The sequence below is a fragment of the Zootoca vivipara genome, chromosome 1 (assembly GCF_965207765.1).
Source record: "Zootoca vivipara chromosome 1, rZooViv2.hap1.1, whole genome shotgun sequence".
NCBI classification, from domain to species: domain Eukaryota; kingdom Metazoa; phylum Chordata; class Lepidosauria; order Squamata; family Lacertidae; genus Zootoca; species Zootoca vivipara.
In genome coordinates, this window is record NC_142582.1 from 45,566,722 (window position 1) to 45,579,310 (window position 12,589).

At 39.8% G+C, this 12,589-nt stretch overlaps 1 protein-coding gene across 5 annotated transcripts in view; it reads right to left on the reverse strand.

Moving 5' to 3' along the window:
* Positions 1-1,538: 1,538 nt before the first annotated feature.
* The window catches only part of RALB (RAS like proto-oncogene B), a 32,496-nt gene continuing 21,445 nt past the window's right edge, over positions 1,539-12,589 (reverse strand). For all 5 annotated transcript variants that reach the window (XM_035128723.3, XM_088662384.1, XM_088662383.1 and 2 more), the window contains 4 exons: positions 7,799-7,955; positions 6,284-6,492; positions 5,021-5,198; positions 1,539-4,480 (listed from right to left, as the gene is read on the reverse strand). In XM_035128723.3, the coding sequence (XP_034984614.1) occupies positions 4,361-4,480; positions 5,021-5,198; positions 6,284-6,492; positions 7,799-7,912 (621 nt within the window). In that variant the 5' untranslated portion in view covers positions 7,913-7,955 and the 3' untranslated portion in view covers positions 1,539-4,360. The remainder of the gene's footprint in view (positions 4,481-5,020; positions 5,199-6,283; positions 6,493-7,798; positions 7,956-12,589) is intronic.

A 12,589-nucleotide genomic window follows, 5' to 3' on the forward strand; every position in this document is an offset into this window, starting at 1 on the left:
GTACTTAACCCGAAGTGTGAGTGTAATTGGTTCTGGAAGTCCGTACTTAACCTGAAGCGAACTTTCCCATTGAAAGTAATGGAAAGTGGATTAATCCATTCCAGACAGGTCTGCAGAGTACTTAAACTGAAAGTACTCAAACTGAAGCGTACTTAAACTGAGGTATGACTGTAATCTTTAAGAAAAGCTTTTATCTGATTTGTATCACTGTTATAAAAATCAGCTTCTGAGATTTTAAGCTTTTAAATATATACATAACTAGCAAAGGACACAGACAACTAGTATGTGTGTGACTACAAAAGAAAACCAACAGCATCTAGTTAAATAGTAATTTCCTGTCGCTACTGGGACTGGAAAAGACTTTCAGTACTGCATAGAGAAATCGGTTCCTTTGTATAGCAAGAGATTACACTTTCCCATTTATGCAAATTTTAGTTATTGATACTTTGGTGGTTACTTTACACACACACAAACACACACACACACACACTTACATTTAAACTGGATTAGCACCCTCGGTCACTAGTAAATGTTACATACAAGCTCCTCTGCCCAGACCGTGCAAAAACACAAGTCATTTTGTGTCTTTCTGCTCAACTGGAAGCCACCCTTTGGGTTAGATCTATGTGACAGATGTTACATCCAAAATGTGCACATACAGATGTGTATGTGGGTGCAACTGCACAATACTGAAAGATGGCAGATTCTGTGATGCACCACATTGCTAAGTGTGCATACATTGGCAAAATGAAGCTATTAGGTGACTGGCCTTTAAGAAAAGGAAACGTTGGTGCTGGGCTTTGGGAAGAGAAGGTACAAGGCTCTGGCTTCCCAAAGCTTGAAAAGTGCTAACAAGGGATTGGGAAGGAGGCAGGATCCTGTCAAGAGCCCTCACACCTCCTTCCCCAAGCCCAGCACCTTGCTTAGTTGGCTTTGGGAAGGCAGTGCAAGGACTGGGGGGGGTGTCAAAAAAACACCCCAAGGGCTGCATGTGGCCCTTGGGATGCATTTTGGACCGCCTTGAACTAACCTAACAATCGAGAGATCAAAAGGTCCATCTCTAGATAAGAATCTTTACTTAGAGCCTGGCTTTCATTCCTGATTAATGAGATGCTGGAAGGAAGAGACAAATCTTCAGCAATATCAGAACCACTTGCCCTTTATTGACACTGATGGGTTACTATGCCTTATTGGTCTTGCTTGATATTTTCATTGTTATTGATTTGATCTGCCCTGACAATTTGTTTTGTAACATTGTTTCTTGCCTCCTACTAAAAGCATATGTAATTGTTTCAATACAACTGCTATTGTAGTTATTTTACTTATATGAAAAAAACTTTCCCCCAATAACATTAAGAAGCACTGTGACCCAAGCACATTATCATGTCATCGCTTACCCTCTTACTGCCCTTTCTGCAATGAGACCAATCAATTTTTCAATTTAAGGCCCATACTGTATTCCTTCTAAACCACAGCACTGTTAACTATAGAACCCTCCCGTGAATGTGATTTAAGGAAATGCTAACCATTTAAAAAAATAGTCTTACCATTCCATCGCTTTTATTTGGAGAAAGAGTGGCTGTAAATCCAGACGGATATGACACAACTAATTAATGAAACAGTTACTTGCTGCTGGTGATTTTATGAGAGATTAAAAACAAAGTCATCCACAGAAGTCTCACATCCAAGACTCATTGCACAGTCAACGTCCTGTTTCTTTTAAAAGACTTGGGTAGATTCACTAGAGAACATGGTTGAATTATCTTTCCATCAATGACTGGGACGTGCTTGCCCAAGTAAATTGGCTGTTTCTCTGCATAGGTGGTCAGTCAACACTGGATTGTAGAACTGGACCTGGTAAACAACTCTGGAGAGTCCTTACATAAGACTGGGGAAACATCATTGATTTCAGGCAGGGAACAATCAGAGCTGATGAAACCTAGGGATGTATTAACTCATTCCCACTCTGAGAAACAGAATCTGCCCAAGAAATAGGATCTGCTGGGTGAAAAAGCTGTCCTTCCCTACAGGTAAGCTGGAATGGGGATTTCTCCCTCAAGTTCTAGATATGCTCTTAAGATCACCCCAATGAACCATTTCTAACCCAACTGTGGTGATGGTGGGGGAAACAGGTTTCTGTCTCCCCAATCAACACTCCTGATCTGCAATCAAATCAACTGTTCTGGCAGTATTTGGTCCTCTTGCTGCAAGAGTGAGAGAAATGGTACAATGATGAGGCACAGAGAGGTGAAGCTATGACATGTTGGCAAATCAGACTTGCTGCATGAGCAGGACTTAACCCTGATGACACCAGCAGCCAAAATGTAGTTCTCAGCCACTGTACAGAGGCTAGGTTGAACAGGTTTTGCCATCACGCAGGAAAAGAAGCATACAGAGATACCAGTGGCTTGAAAACCTTATCTCAACTATAGGAAGAATGCAGCTAAACATGTTCATTTATCACTTTAATACTGCTTCATTTGCATGCAAATGTATGCAGCTTTAAATTGAGATTTCTTTACTTTGGCAGCTCTCTCATAGTCCTATTTGGTAACTAAACTCTGCCCGTAAGCAAGAGAAACACTAACTGCATTTTGTAAACATCCAGACACACTTACTCTTAGTTGCAGTTTCCAGACTGCTGCCCCCTCTTCTCATATTTATCAGCAGCAGCTGATTTTACAAAGCTGCTGCTGTATCAGAGCACCCATGCACAACTCTCTCCCAGGTGGATTCTGAACTTATTTTGTGGTAAGATGAAATAATGATCACCTGTGTGACCACACCCAACTTGTTCACCTATTGTGCCTGCAAAACAATAATTTCAAAAACTCATCTGCTCACCTTCACATGCTTTTCCATCCACAACATTAAACATGAAGTAGTGACAAAATCAGGAAAAAAAGCTTTTAGTGCGTATATTTAGCTGCCTTTATAATACAGAGTTCTCCCCATGATTTATTGAGTAATTATATAAAAAGTTTTGCAGCAGCAGAATTAATACAACCTGTGCAACAACAGTAAGGGTCAGGCTTTTTGGCAACTTCACATAATTAGCTCAGATGTCACTTTAAAGGGGCAACTGTAAAGATGTGAAAAGATCACTCACTTCCCTTGCTTTAATCCCACTCTTAGCAAAATAGTATTGAGTGTTTGAATGCAACTCTTCAAATTACAAAGACAGCAATAACTCATTATAGAAAGGGAAGGAAAACCCAGCATAGTTAAATAGCAAAGTGCTTCTGTATGGCACAACCCCCAGGACTCTGCTGCACAAGGGCCTTAGATTTGCAAAATTACAATTAATTTCAATTGAGCATGCGCAGAGTTAGTTACTCATGGATGGTCCTCTCAGAATTTAAATGAGACTGAATGGAAGCTCACTAGATTTCAGTGTGGGACTTCACAATTATTATTTTTTAAAAAAGAAACAAATTCCTTTGTTAAACACTGAAAGAGTAAAAATGCACCAATTTCTACAGCTTCAATACATGTTTACAAACTCACTGCAATGCCACAAATAGAATGTTCAAGTTTTTTTGGGGGGGGGGAGCAAGTCTAGTATTGGGCAGACAGTATGGAATTACTTGACAGAGAAACCTATGAATTTCTCAACATTAGAAAGATGCCTTGTCCATTTACCCCTGAATAAGCTGTTGGAATGAAGGAGGAAATAAATTGGAAATACAGCGTGCCAGAATATAACCACTAATGCTCCGAAATTATAGGCTCAATTCAGGAATACTGCAGCGATGACTCAAACACCAACTCACTACTGAGTCTTTGTTTCTGAATGGCTAAGTCCTTATATAGCGTCCATCCAATATGTTGGCAAAATGGTAGCATTGACAGCATCATAACCTTCTTTAATAAAGTTGTGTGCAAATTTCAGAGACCAGAGAGATCTCAGTATGTCTTAACTTTCCCTTTTAAAAGAATGGCTAAAGGCTTGTTCCTTTATTAGGAGCACCAAAACTGAAGTCACATGGGAGAGGCAGGTAACTTTGGTTGAACTTCAATGAGAATTAGCCACTGCATAAGACTGAGGAAGAGTCCGTAGAGGGAGTGCCAACATTGGGAGCAACATCAGGAGAGCAATTCAGGGTGATCATACTACTGATAAGAAGATTTGCTGGCAATATTTTTAGCACGGACTGTTGCTTTCAAGAACTGTCCCTTTCGGTATACATGGATTTGTTGAACTTCATAATTTTTCAAACCAGGTTTTGCACTTTCAAAAAGGCTATTATGTGAGTGGAAAAGCTTATTGGATCAAGGTGTCTTCTCATTCATCCAGTCCTCTACCCTTAGTGGTAAATGTCTTGCTAATTCCGCAGCCTGTATGTACAGTTCCTAAAGATCACAATAAGCAGCATCGTTCTTTAAAGCTCTTCTTGTTCTTGCTGCTCTTCTTGCCATTCTTGTCTTTGTTTTCCGACATCTTCTTGGCTCTAACCTCTCTCATTAGATCAAAGAATACCTAAAATGAAAAACTGCACATTAATAACAGAATTTTTTTTAGCATATAGGGATTCAGCCTATAATAATATACAATATGTTGTTTGCTTTAGAAGACCAATTAAAATTACCATAGGAATAGACCTTTTTACTGTTGTTTTAGATAGATACAACAGATATCTACAGAATATTACGTTTTGTCCATAATGAAGCATTTTAATGACTAGCAAATCAACGCTCTTTTTTATTACTTTTACATAAAAATCCAAATTTAGTGCAGAATGCATGGATTACAGTGGAATCTAGAAGAATTCTATAGGAACCTTTTCCTATGGACACATGAAAAGTTTAAATGGAGACACATGAAATTGTATTCTCACACAAAAGTAGCAAGTTTCCTTGCTATCCGAGTGAGAGCCCTACAGTTCTTAAAGGCGACTCCCCTCAAATTCTCCATAATAAAAGGAGTCCTCAAAGGGCAGAAGTTTCTTGCTTTGTATTTATCCACAACTGCAAGTCAGGAACCACATTTAGAAGGCTGCTGCCCCCAAACCAACTTTACCTTATCTACATTTGCTCTGGTTTTTGCTGATGTCTCTACATACTGCACTCCCCACTCTTCTGCTTTACTTCTAGCCGCTTCTACAGGCACTTGGCGACGGTCTTCCAAGTCAGATTTATTTCCCACCACAAGTAAAGGTATCTTGTCCTCTTCAGCTTTTACACGCAGGATCTGCTCCCTAGTAAAAAATATTAAACACAAGCAACTGAGGTGGCTATCATAGCTATTTCCCGGTAGTCTAAAACGTGCAATGGAAAACGCACACCAATTTATTATTTCACATGCCAAGAAATGATGGGAGCATTTCTGAAGTAAATAGAGGTTTAAAGTTCTTCGCTCAACGAAAACTACAAAAAAAAAGTGTCTCAAGGAAGTTGACAGAGATAGTGTGGGCCTGGAGACAAAAGCCAAGAAAAGTTGAAGGAGTTTGGTAAGTTTAGCCAAAATAGATGTCTTCAACTATATGAAGAGCTGCCACACACAGATGAAGAAAATTGCTTTTGTTTGCTCTAGAGCAGGCTTCCTCAACTTTGACCCTCCAGATATTTTGGGTCTACAACTCCCATGATCCTTAGCTAGCAGGGATGATGGGAATTGTAGTCTCAAAACATCTGGAGGGCCGAGGTTGAGGAAGCCTGCTTCAGAGAGTAGTACATGAACCAATGGGTTCAAATGACAAATGAAAGGGATAAAGACTAAACATTAGGAATAACCTATTGATGGTACAAGCTGTTCAACAGTGGAACAGACTTCCGCTGTTCTCTTCATTAGACATTTTTAAGAAGATGTTTGATAGCCAACAAACAGGGATACTGTAATAGTGTGTTTCCTGCATTGGCAGAGGTTGGACTGGATGACCTCTGAGGTCCCTTCCAAAACTAAGATTCTGCTGCAAACATTCACCCCAAGAAACAGCTAAACATACTTAACACAAATATTGCTAAAGTTCATCCGTAGCCTTTATACCTTCAGGTGGGCTCAATATTTTCAAGTTCTTAAAATGTGGTCCCTGGGAGGCAGGGCAGGGCAGGGCAAAGAAGATTATTTTACCCTTCTCAGTGGCAAAAAGTAAGGAAACTTCTGTGTTACCTGGGTCAAATGAATTCCACCCAGGTAACCTCATCAATTTCACTATTAGTTACACTTGTAAAACGATGTTCACTTTGGCATATTATTCAACTCATTGGACCATACTCCTTTTTTGGCACACAGTATATGCACCACATACAAAGCTATAGATAATGTCTAGAGATCACTACTTACCTAAACTCTGCTGTTGCTGTAAAGGATTCATGCTCAGTTATGGAGAAAACTAGGAGAAAACCCTCTCCACTACGGAAGTAATTGTCTCGAATAGCTGCGTAATCTTCTTGTCCAGCTGTATCCAAAATATCGATCTGTACCTCCTCACCATCCAAAACTACTTTCTTTCTGTAACTATCAGCCTTCGTAGGTTCATAGTCTTCAACAAACTAAGAGTTATAAAAGGAGTAATTAACTGTAGAGCACCCATACTCTACTCCAGATACCCGATTTTTGTCAACTTCGGCCCGTATGCCACAATAAGGATTCCTAAATGTTGAGAAGACTAGACATCAAAGACCAATATGGATGGGTTATCAAATTATCAGTAGTAACTTCTGGGAACAATGTAGCAAAATAGTTTACCTTACAAGTCACCTTATATTGGTGTTCTTCAACCTTGGGTGCCCCGATGTTTTTGGACTACAATTCCCATCATCCCTGATTACTGGCTAAGGTGACTGGGGATTATGAGAACTGCAGTCCAGCATACTTTAGTTGAGATTCCTGCATTGCAGGGGGTTGGACTAAATGCCCCTCAGGGCCCCTTCCAACTCTACAATTCTATGAACATCTGAGGACCCACATGAACTGTGACCAACATGTAGGTCTCAAGCGAAAGACAAGATACTATTTATAAGTCCTCTTAGCAAAATATGTTGGAAACCAACTATCGAATCTTATCATGCTTCTTGGATACAAAGTATTTTCTTTCGTTGTGCTATTTTAAGGCTGCGGTTTTGACTCTGAAGAGCACAGGACACAAGGCTAAAAATGCTTCCTTCACTATGGAATTAGAGTTGTGCAGTAAGACATTAAAGGTTTATATGGGTGGGGCTGGAATATGAGATTCTTAGCAAAAAGAAATACAACGTTTAAAAAATATTTGTTTCTTTTTGTGATGGGAAAAGCCAACATCATTCCCTGCAAGCTCTCACCCCAGCTTCTGAGATTTCACATTGTTCAAACAATGCCATCGTCATTTCTATAGATAGAAGTTTTCTTGAGGTGCCAACCCAATGTCAGATTCTGTGCTTCTGCAGCACAAGCATGGAACCACAGAACACACACAGCTCTAAGTGACATTTGATAGACTATTGTTATCATAAAGTATTTATATATAGCACACCAAATTCTCTGGAGTGCTTCAGACAGATAAGAGCAGAACAGCCTACTTGAACCTCCCAAGTTTTTGTGAAAGAGGAACTTGATCTCTGAACTAAGCTGTAACTGCAAGAATTCAACAATATAAAATCAGCTGTTTTATTGGCCCTGCTATAGTTAATGGAGTTATAACTCTTTTAGGAAGAAATTTCGGTTTTGAAGAATAACTGTTTTTGTGTGTGTTTCTGAACCAATCTATGGTTGTGTTTAGTTATTTCATATTAAGGAGGCAAAGTAAGGCAGCTCAGTGCAGATCCAATAACGGTCCACTTCACTGTAATTTAAAATGTACACATAGATCACAAATCTTACCTCATCATACATAAACTGAAGTGTAAGTGCTGATTTGCCCACACCTCCACTGCCAACCATGATTACTTTGTGGAGGGCCAGAGAGCTCTGGTTTTTTGTCTTGTTCGCAGCCATTTTTCTGCACTGTTGTCAAGCACCACCAAAGCAGGCTGATGAGCTAAAAGGTAAGAAACAGGAAATGTGTTTGGTATGTAAATCAAGTATTTAAAATTTAGAATCAGTCTAGAGATTTATCACAATGCCCCTTGATTAATGTTTTTGCTCTACAGTATTAATAGTGCACACCTTGGTAAGCTACAGTCAGGGAGAAACGAAGGCTTGCAATGAATGAGCAGTATTGCTGGACACACTGCTCAACTGCCCATGCTCTATTTAGCCCTGCCTACAACTGCAACAAACAGGTCATGAGGCTTGGCACGCTATGCAAACCAGCATTCCTATCCCCCAAACAAACCATGAGTGGGAAGCAACAAGCTCTGGTTTCTGCTTCTGGTTTGTTTGGAGAAAAACAAGTCACAGGTAATGGATCACATGACATGTGATGCTAATTCAGCCCTGTGGTTTGTGTCTCTTTGCTGCAGCCAAGGCAGAATGAAGCAAGCAAAATTTGAGCAACTCCAACACACAGCTCAACACACAACCTGCAACTGTTAAGTGAAGAGACCAAAGGAGCATTTATGAACTATCTCCAATTTTACTGGCCAGAACATGACACCGAACTAGAGTGCCACATGAACTAGTCTCAGGCTTGTGTGTTCCCCATTCTCTCTCTCCTTTTGGCTCATCTACCAGGTGGAGACTGGAAGCATCCACTTGTTTTCAACCAACTACAGTTGGTGGCGGGGTCCAATGAAGTAGTACAAGGACTTCTGGCTGTGCAATGGACCTTCTTCCTCTTTTTGCGTGCCGCCAAATCTCTTCTGGGCTATCTCCAACCCTCTGCAGCAGATATGGGGAGGGGCACACAGAGAGAGGGTAGGGAATTTCTGTTGTACAAATGGAAATCCTTGGACCAATGGTACTACTACATTGGATACCACCAATGTATTTTTCCTAAACAGGGACATATGTTTTGGTCTAAAATATCATTTGTCCAAACTAGAGCTGTAAAGGTCTGTCAAAAAATAAAACAACCCAGTGGAGGACTAAAAGGACACGGTTTGGTAGGGTACAGCTACTGCATGCTCTCCTTTCTTCATGCACTGACTTATGCCCAATTCAGAATGCCTGAATAGGGCTACTGTAGGCTGTGTTTCAGAATGGACCAGAAACTGTCCAACTCATTTTACACCAAACTTAGCTATATTGCATGGTATAACCATCTCAGGAAAACAAACCACTAGAGTAAAGCACCCTCTGTGTTGCCCCCACATATCTATAGACCCTTCCCTCATATCCAGTTTATAGGAACATAGGATAAGCGAGACACCTTTGAGATGATTTCTTATCAGTGCTTAAGAAGCATTAACTCTGCATTCACCTACACCACACATTTCCCTTAACCCAGGCACTTCCAACAGGTAGAGCGTCATCTACTGGTAGATCACTGGACGTCTGTGGTAGATCACTGGCTCCCCCAAAGAAGCTCAACAACTTTGACCTGAGCCCCTAAAAAACAGGGGTAGATCACTGACAGTTTTTAACTCTGTGAGTAAAACAGTGAGTAGATCACACTCTCTTGGGAGTTGGCCACCCCTGTAACCTATGAACAGGAATTTCCTTGAGACACCTTACATTTTTAGAAGCTGCTTTGTAGTATGAGGCTCTTTATGTAGGCAATGTTTATGTAAATACACCCAAAGAGATGAATATTACATTATTTCAGTACAACTTAAATCAATTTTAAAACAATCAAATGGCTTCAAGAGTCCATTGCTTTCCATTTCATTACTTAGTATCTTAAAATGGAATCTGTGAAGTAGGAAGCAAACTACAGTTAAGCAAGCATGCTCAATCATTCTCATTTTACTTGCCATGCAGCTGGCGTTTACAGACTTTCTCCAGCTACAATGCAACTGAAAGCAGCCATTCTTCAGAGGGCCTTTAGTTTATACAAAAAGAAACAGAACTCCTTTGTGAAACCCTTCCAGTAACCAACTACTAAATTATTGGTTGAAATTTTAAACTAAATATATTCTGTATAAATTGCAATACTGTACGGTGTTGAATTTTTTATCTTCATAGTTCATGTATGGCACAGAAAGATATGGACACTATGAAGTCACAAGGTTCAAGTTACATACATTATGGAGATCCAGAGTTAACAATATGTTTAGCAGTTTTACCAAAATATAATAATGTTCTTAAAAGTAATTGTCGCGGTCACTATGACCTGCACATCACCCCCGGACGTTTGACGGTCTATTGGTGATGTGCCAACGACAAACAAATACTTTCAATCACTCACACACCTCAGACCAGGATATAGTAAAATAAAACAAGATGGTTTATTGAATGTTCTTATGCGTATTGGTTACTGTACAAAGCTTAAACGGTTTCAAAATCACAGATGGTTCCTATACCGGCCTAATACCTCTAAATATGAATTACCGGCCTATTACCTCTAAATATAACTAATAATAATTATCACTAAACTCATAACACTGAATCCTGTCTATCTCACTATTTAACAGCCACCACAATAATAACCAGCTCTTATCTTCACACCAACTCCTCTCATCTAACTCACTCTCCCCTCATCTAACTCTCTCTCTCAACTCTCTGACTCTCCTGCCTGCCTGCTTCTCCCTATATACACCCTGCTTCTGGCTGGAGAGCTCCCATTGGTCGTTTCCCTCCCTGGCAACTTAACCCCTTCTAGGCCCTCTAGAGGTGAAACGCCACAGTAATTAAAGACCACTTAAAAATGAACACCTGGAGGATCGAGGACTCTAGGTGTTCCAGTGGCAACTTCGACTGTCTGGTAACCCCCTGACCCTGGTGGATCAGCACAAAACAAATCCATGTATCAAAGAGAGCTTGTATAGGCAAGCCTAATTGTTCTAATGTTTCACAATGTCAGTGAATAAGAGGTCTCCCAATAAGCATGTATAGGAGCTCTCCCACCACCAGATCACCATACAATTTTCATATATACATTGTTAGAGAATGTGTGCGCATGTTATGCCAGGGTAGGTGACAGTACTAATTGTCTACTGTGACTAACTACCGGTAGCAGAAAAGCTGAAGAACTAAACATGTACTAACAAGCGATCGGTGTAGTTAGTCACCATGTATTTAAGAACACTGTGTTTGCCACATGAAAGTGAGAGATACAGAGGTGGCCTAGCAGTCTTTAATCATTCAAAAGTACATTTATTCAAGTGAATCATTCAAAGGCAAGCTATAAAACTTGGGCCAGGCTGTAAGTACTGTACTATTAAGTTTAAGTCAAGGGATTGCCATTTATATTATGATTTATATTACGAAGAGATACTTCAGCTGCTCAAATGATTACCTTTTGCTGCTCTTTATATCTAAATAAATTAGACGGCTATTTTTGCTTCTCTCCCCACATCACTTAGCCTTGAACAATAGGTCAGAACATTCAGAAAGCCCAAAGGGTAATGCTTTATATGCCAGAAGTGTATTGATAGATTAAATTAGAACAAAGCTAGGCACTTTTTTTGTCTATTCTTATCTCTCGATGTTTAGCAGAAAGAATATTTTGCCTTTTGGTATTGGGACTCCAAGCCTGAAGCTACTTGTTTAATTGAAACCTGTGTAGAAGATAGCCTTCTATTACAAGCCAAGTCCTTAAAAAAAAAAATGTATGCATTCTGAGCAAGAGTGCATACATTTCCCAAGCTGATTTTGTTTTAAAATGCAAATTTCTTCCTTAACCTAGATAAAAAATGCTGAGCAATAACCAAGGATACCTGAATCCTCCTACATTAAAAAGCCCACACACAAAATGTTGTTGCCATGGCTACATGCCATCATTCTGCTTTCTTTCTTGGGACCATAATATTATTCACTGAATCTAAAGGAACATTCTGCCCTTCTTGTCGACATAAACAGTCAAGCTTGCTCAGTGACCAAATATAAAAGTTTAGGGAAATACATGCTCTGGGCTCATTAGTGATGCAATCAAAACTGGCATATCAAAGAGGAAAAACTAGTTTATATCAAGTCACCATCAACTCCACAGAGCTCTGATCTTGAAGCAGTGAGTCAAGCATAGGGAAATGCAGTCCGGGCCAAAATAGCCATGCAATGTTGTGTGGCAGGCATTCATTTTCCCCTGTTTTCATTAACCTGAGTAACTATTCTGGAAATTTCACAATATTGCTCGGCCACTGACTGGGACAGCCTATTTCTGAGTCTCAAATACTATGAGTATATATCCCATGAAGCCTCAAAAAGGTACAACTCCTATGAACTAAATAAACAAGCAAAATGTTTATTATACCTTGGCAGGTTGTATGTAATCATCAGGAAGCTGTTAAGTGTTTTGTTGTTGTTTAAACATTTGTTTTAGCAGTATGATAGCAAGTCTAAAATACTTTATTATGTAAATAGTTTAAATATTTATTTAAAACAGTCACCTTTGTTAATCTGATTTCATCCAGGAATTTGTCATTTCCCCTCAAAGCATCAGGGAAGGGAGAAACAGCAGCAAAAGAATTGGCAAATCCAAAGCCCTCTCTCTCTCATGTTTGTCAATATAGACAATGGCTGGAGGAAAAATAAGTATACCTGCTCCAGGACAACATTCTCCTCACCCTGCCCCCTACAATATTCTGGCATCATGTTAGGGGAACAGGAAGGTTTGGATATTCCCACCAGCAG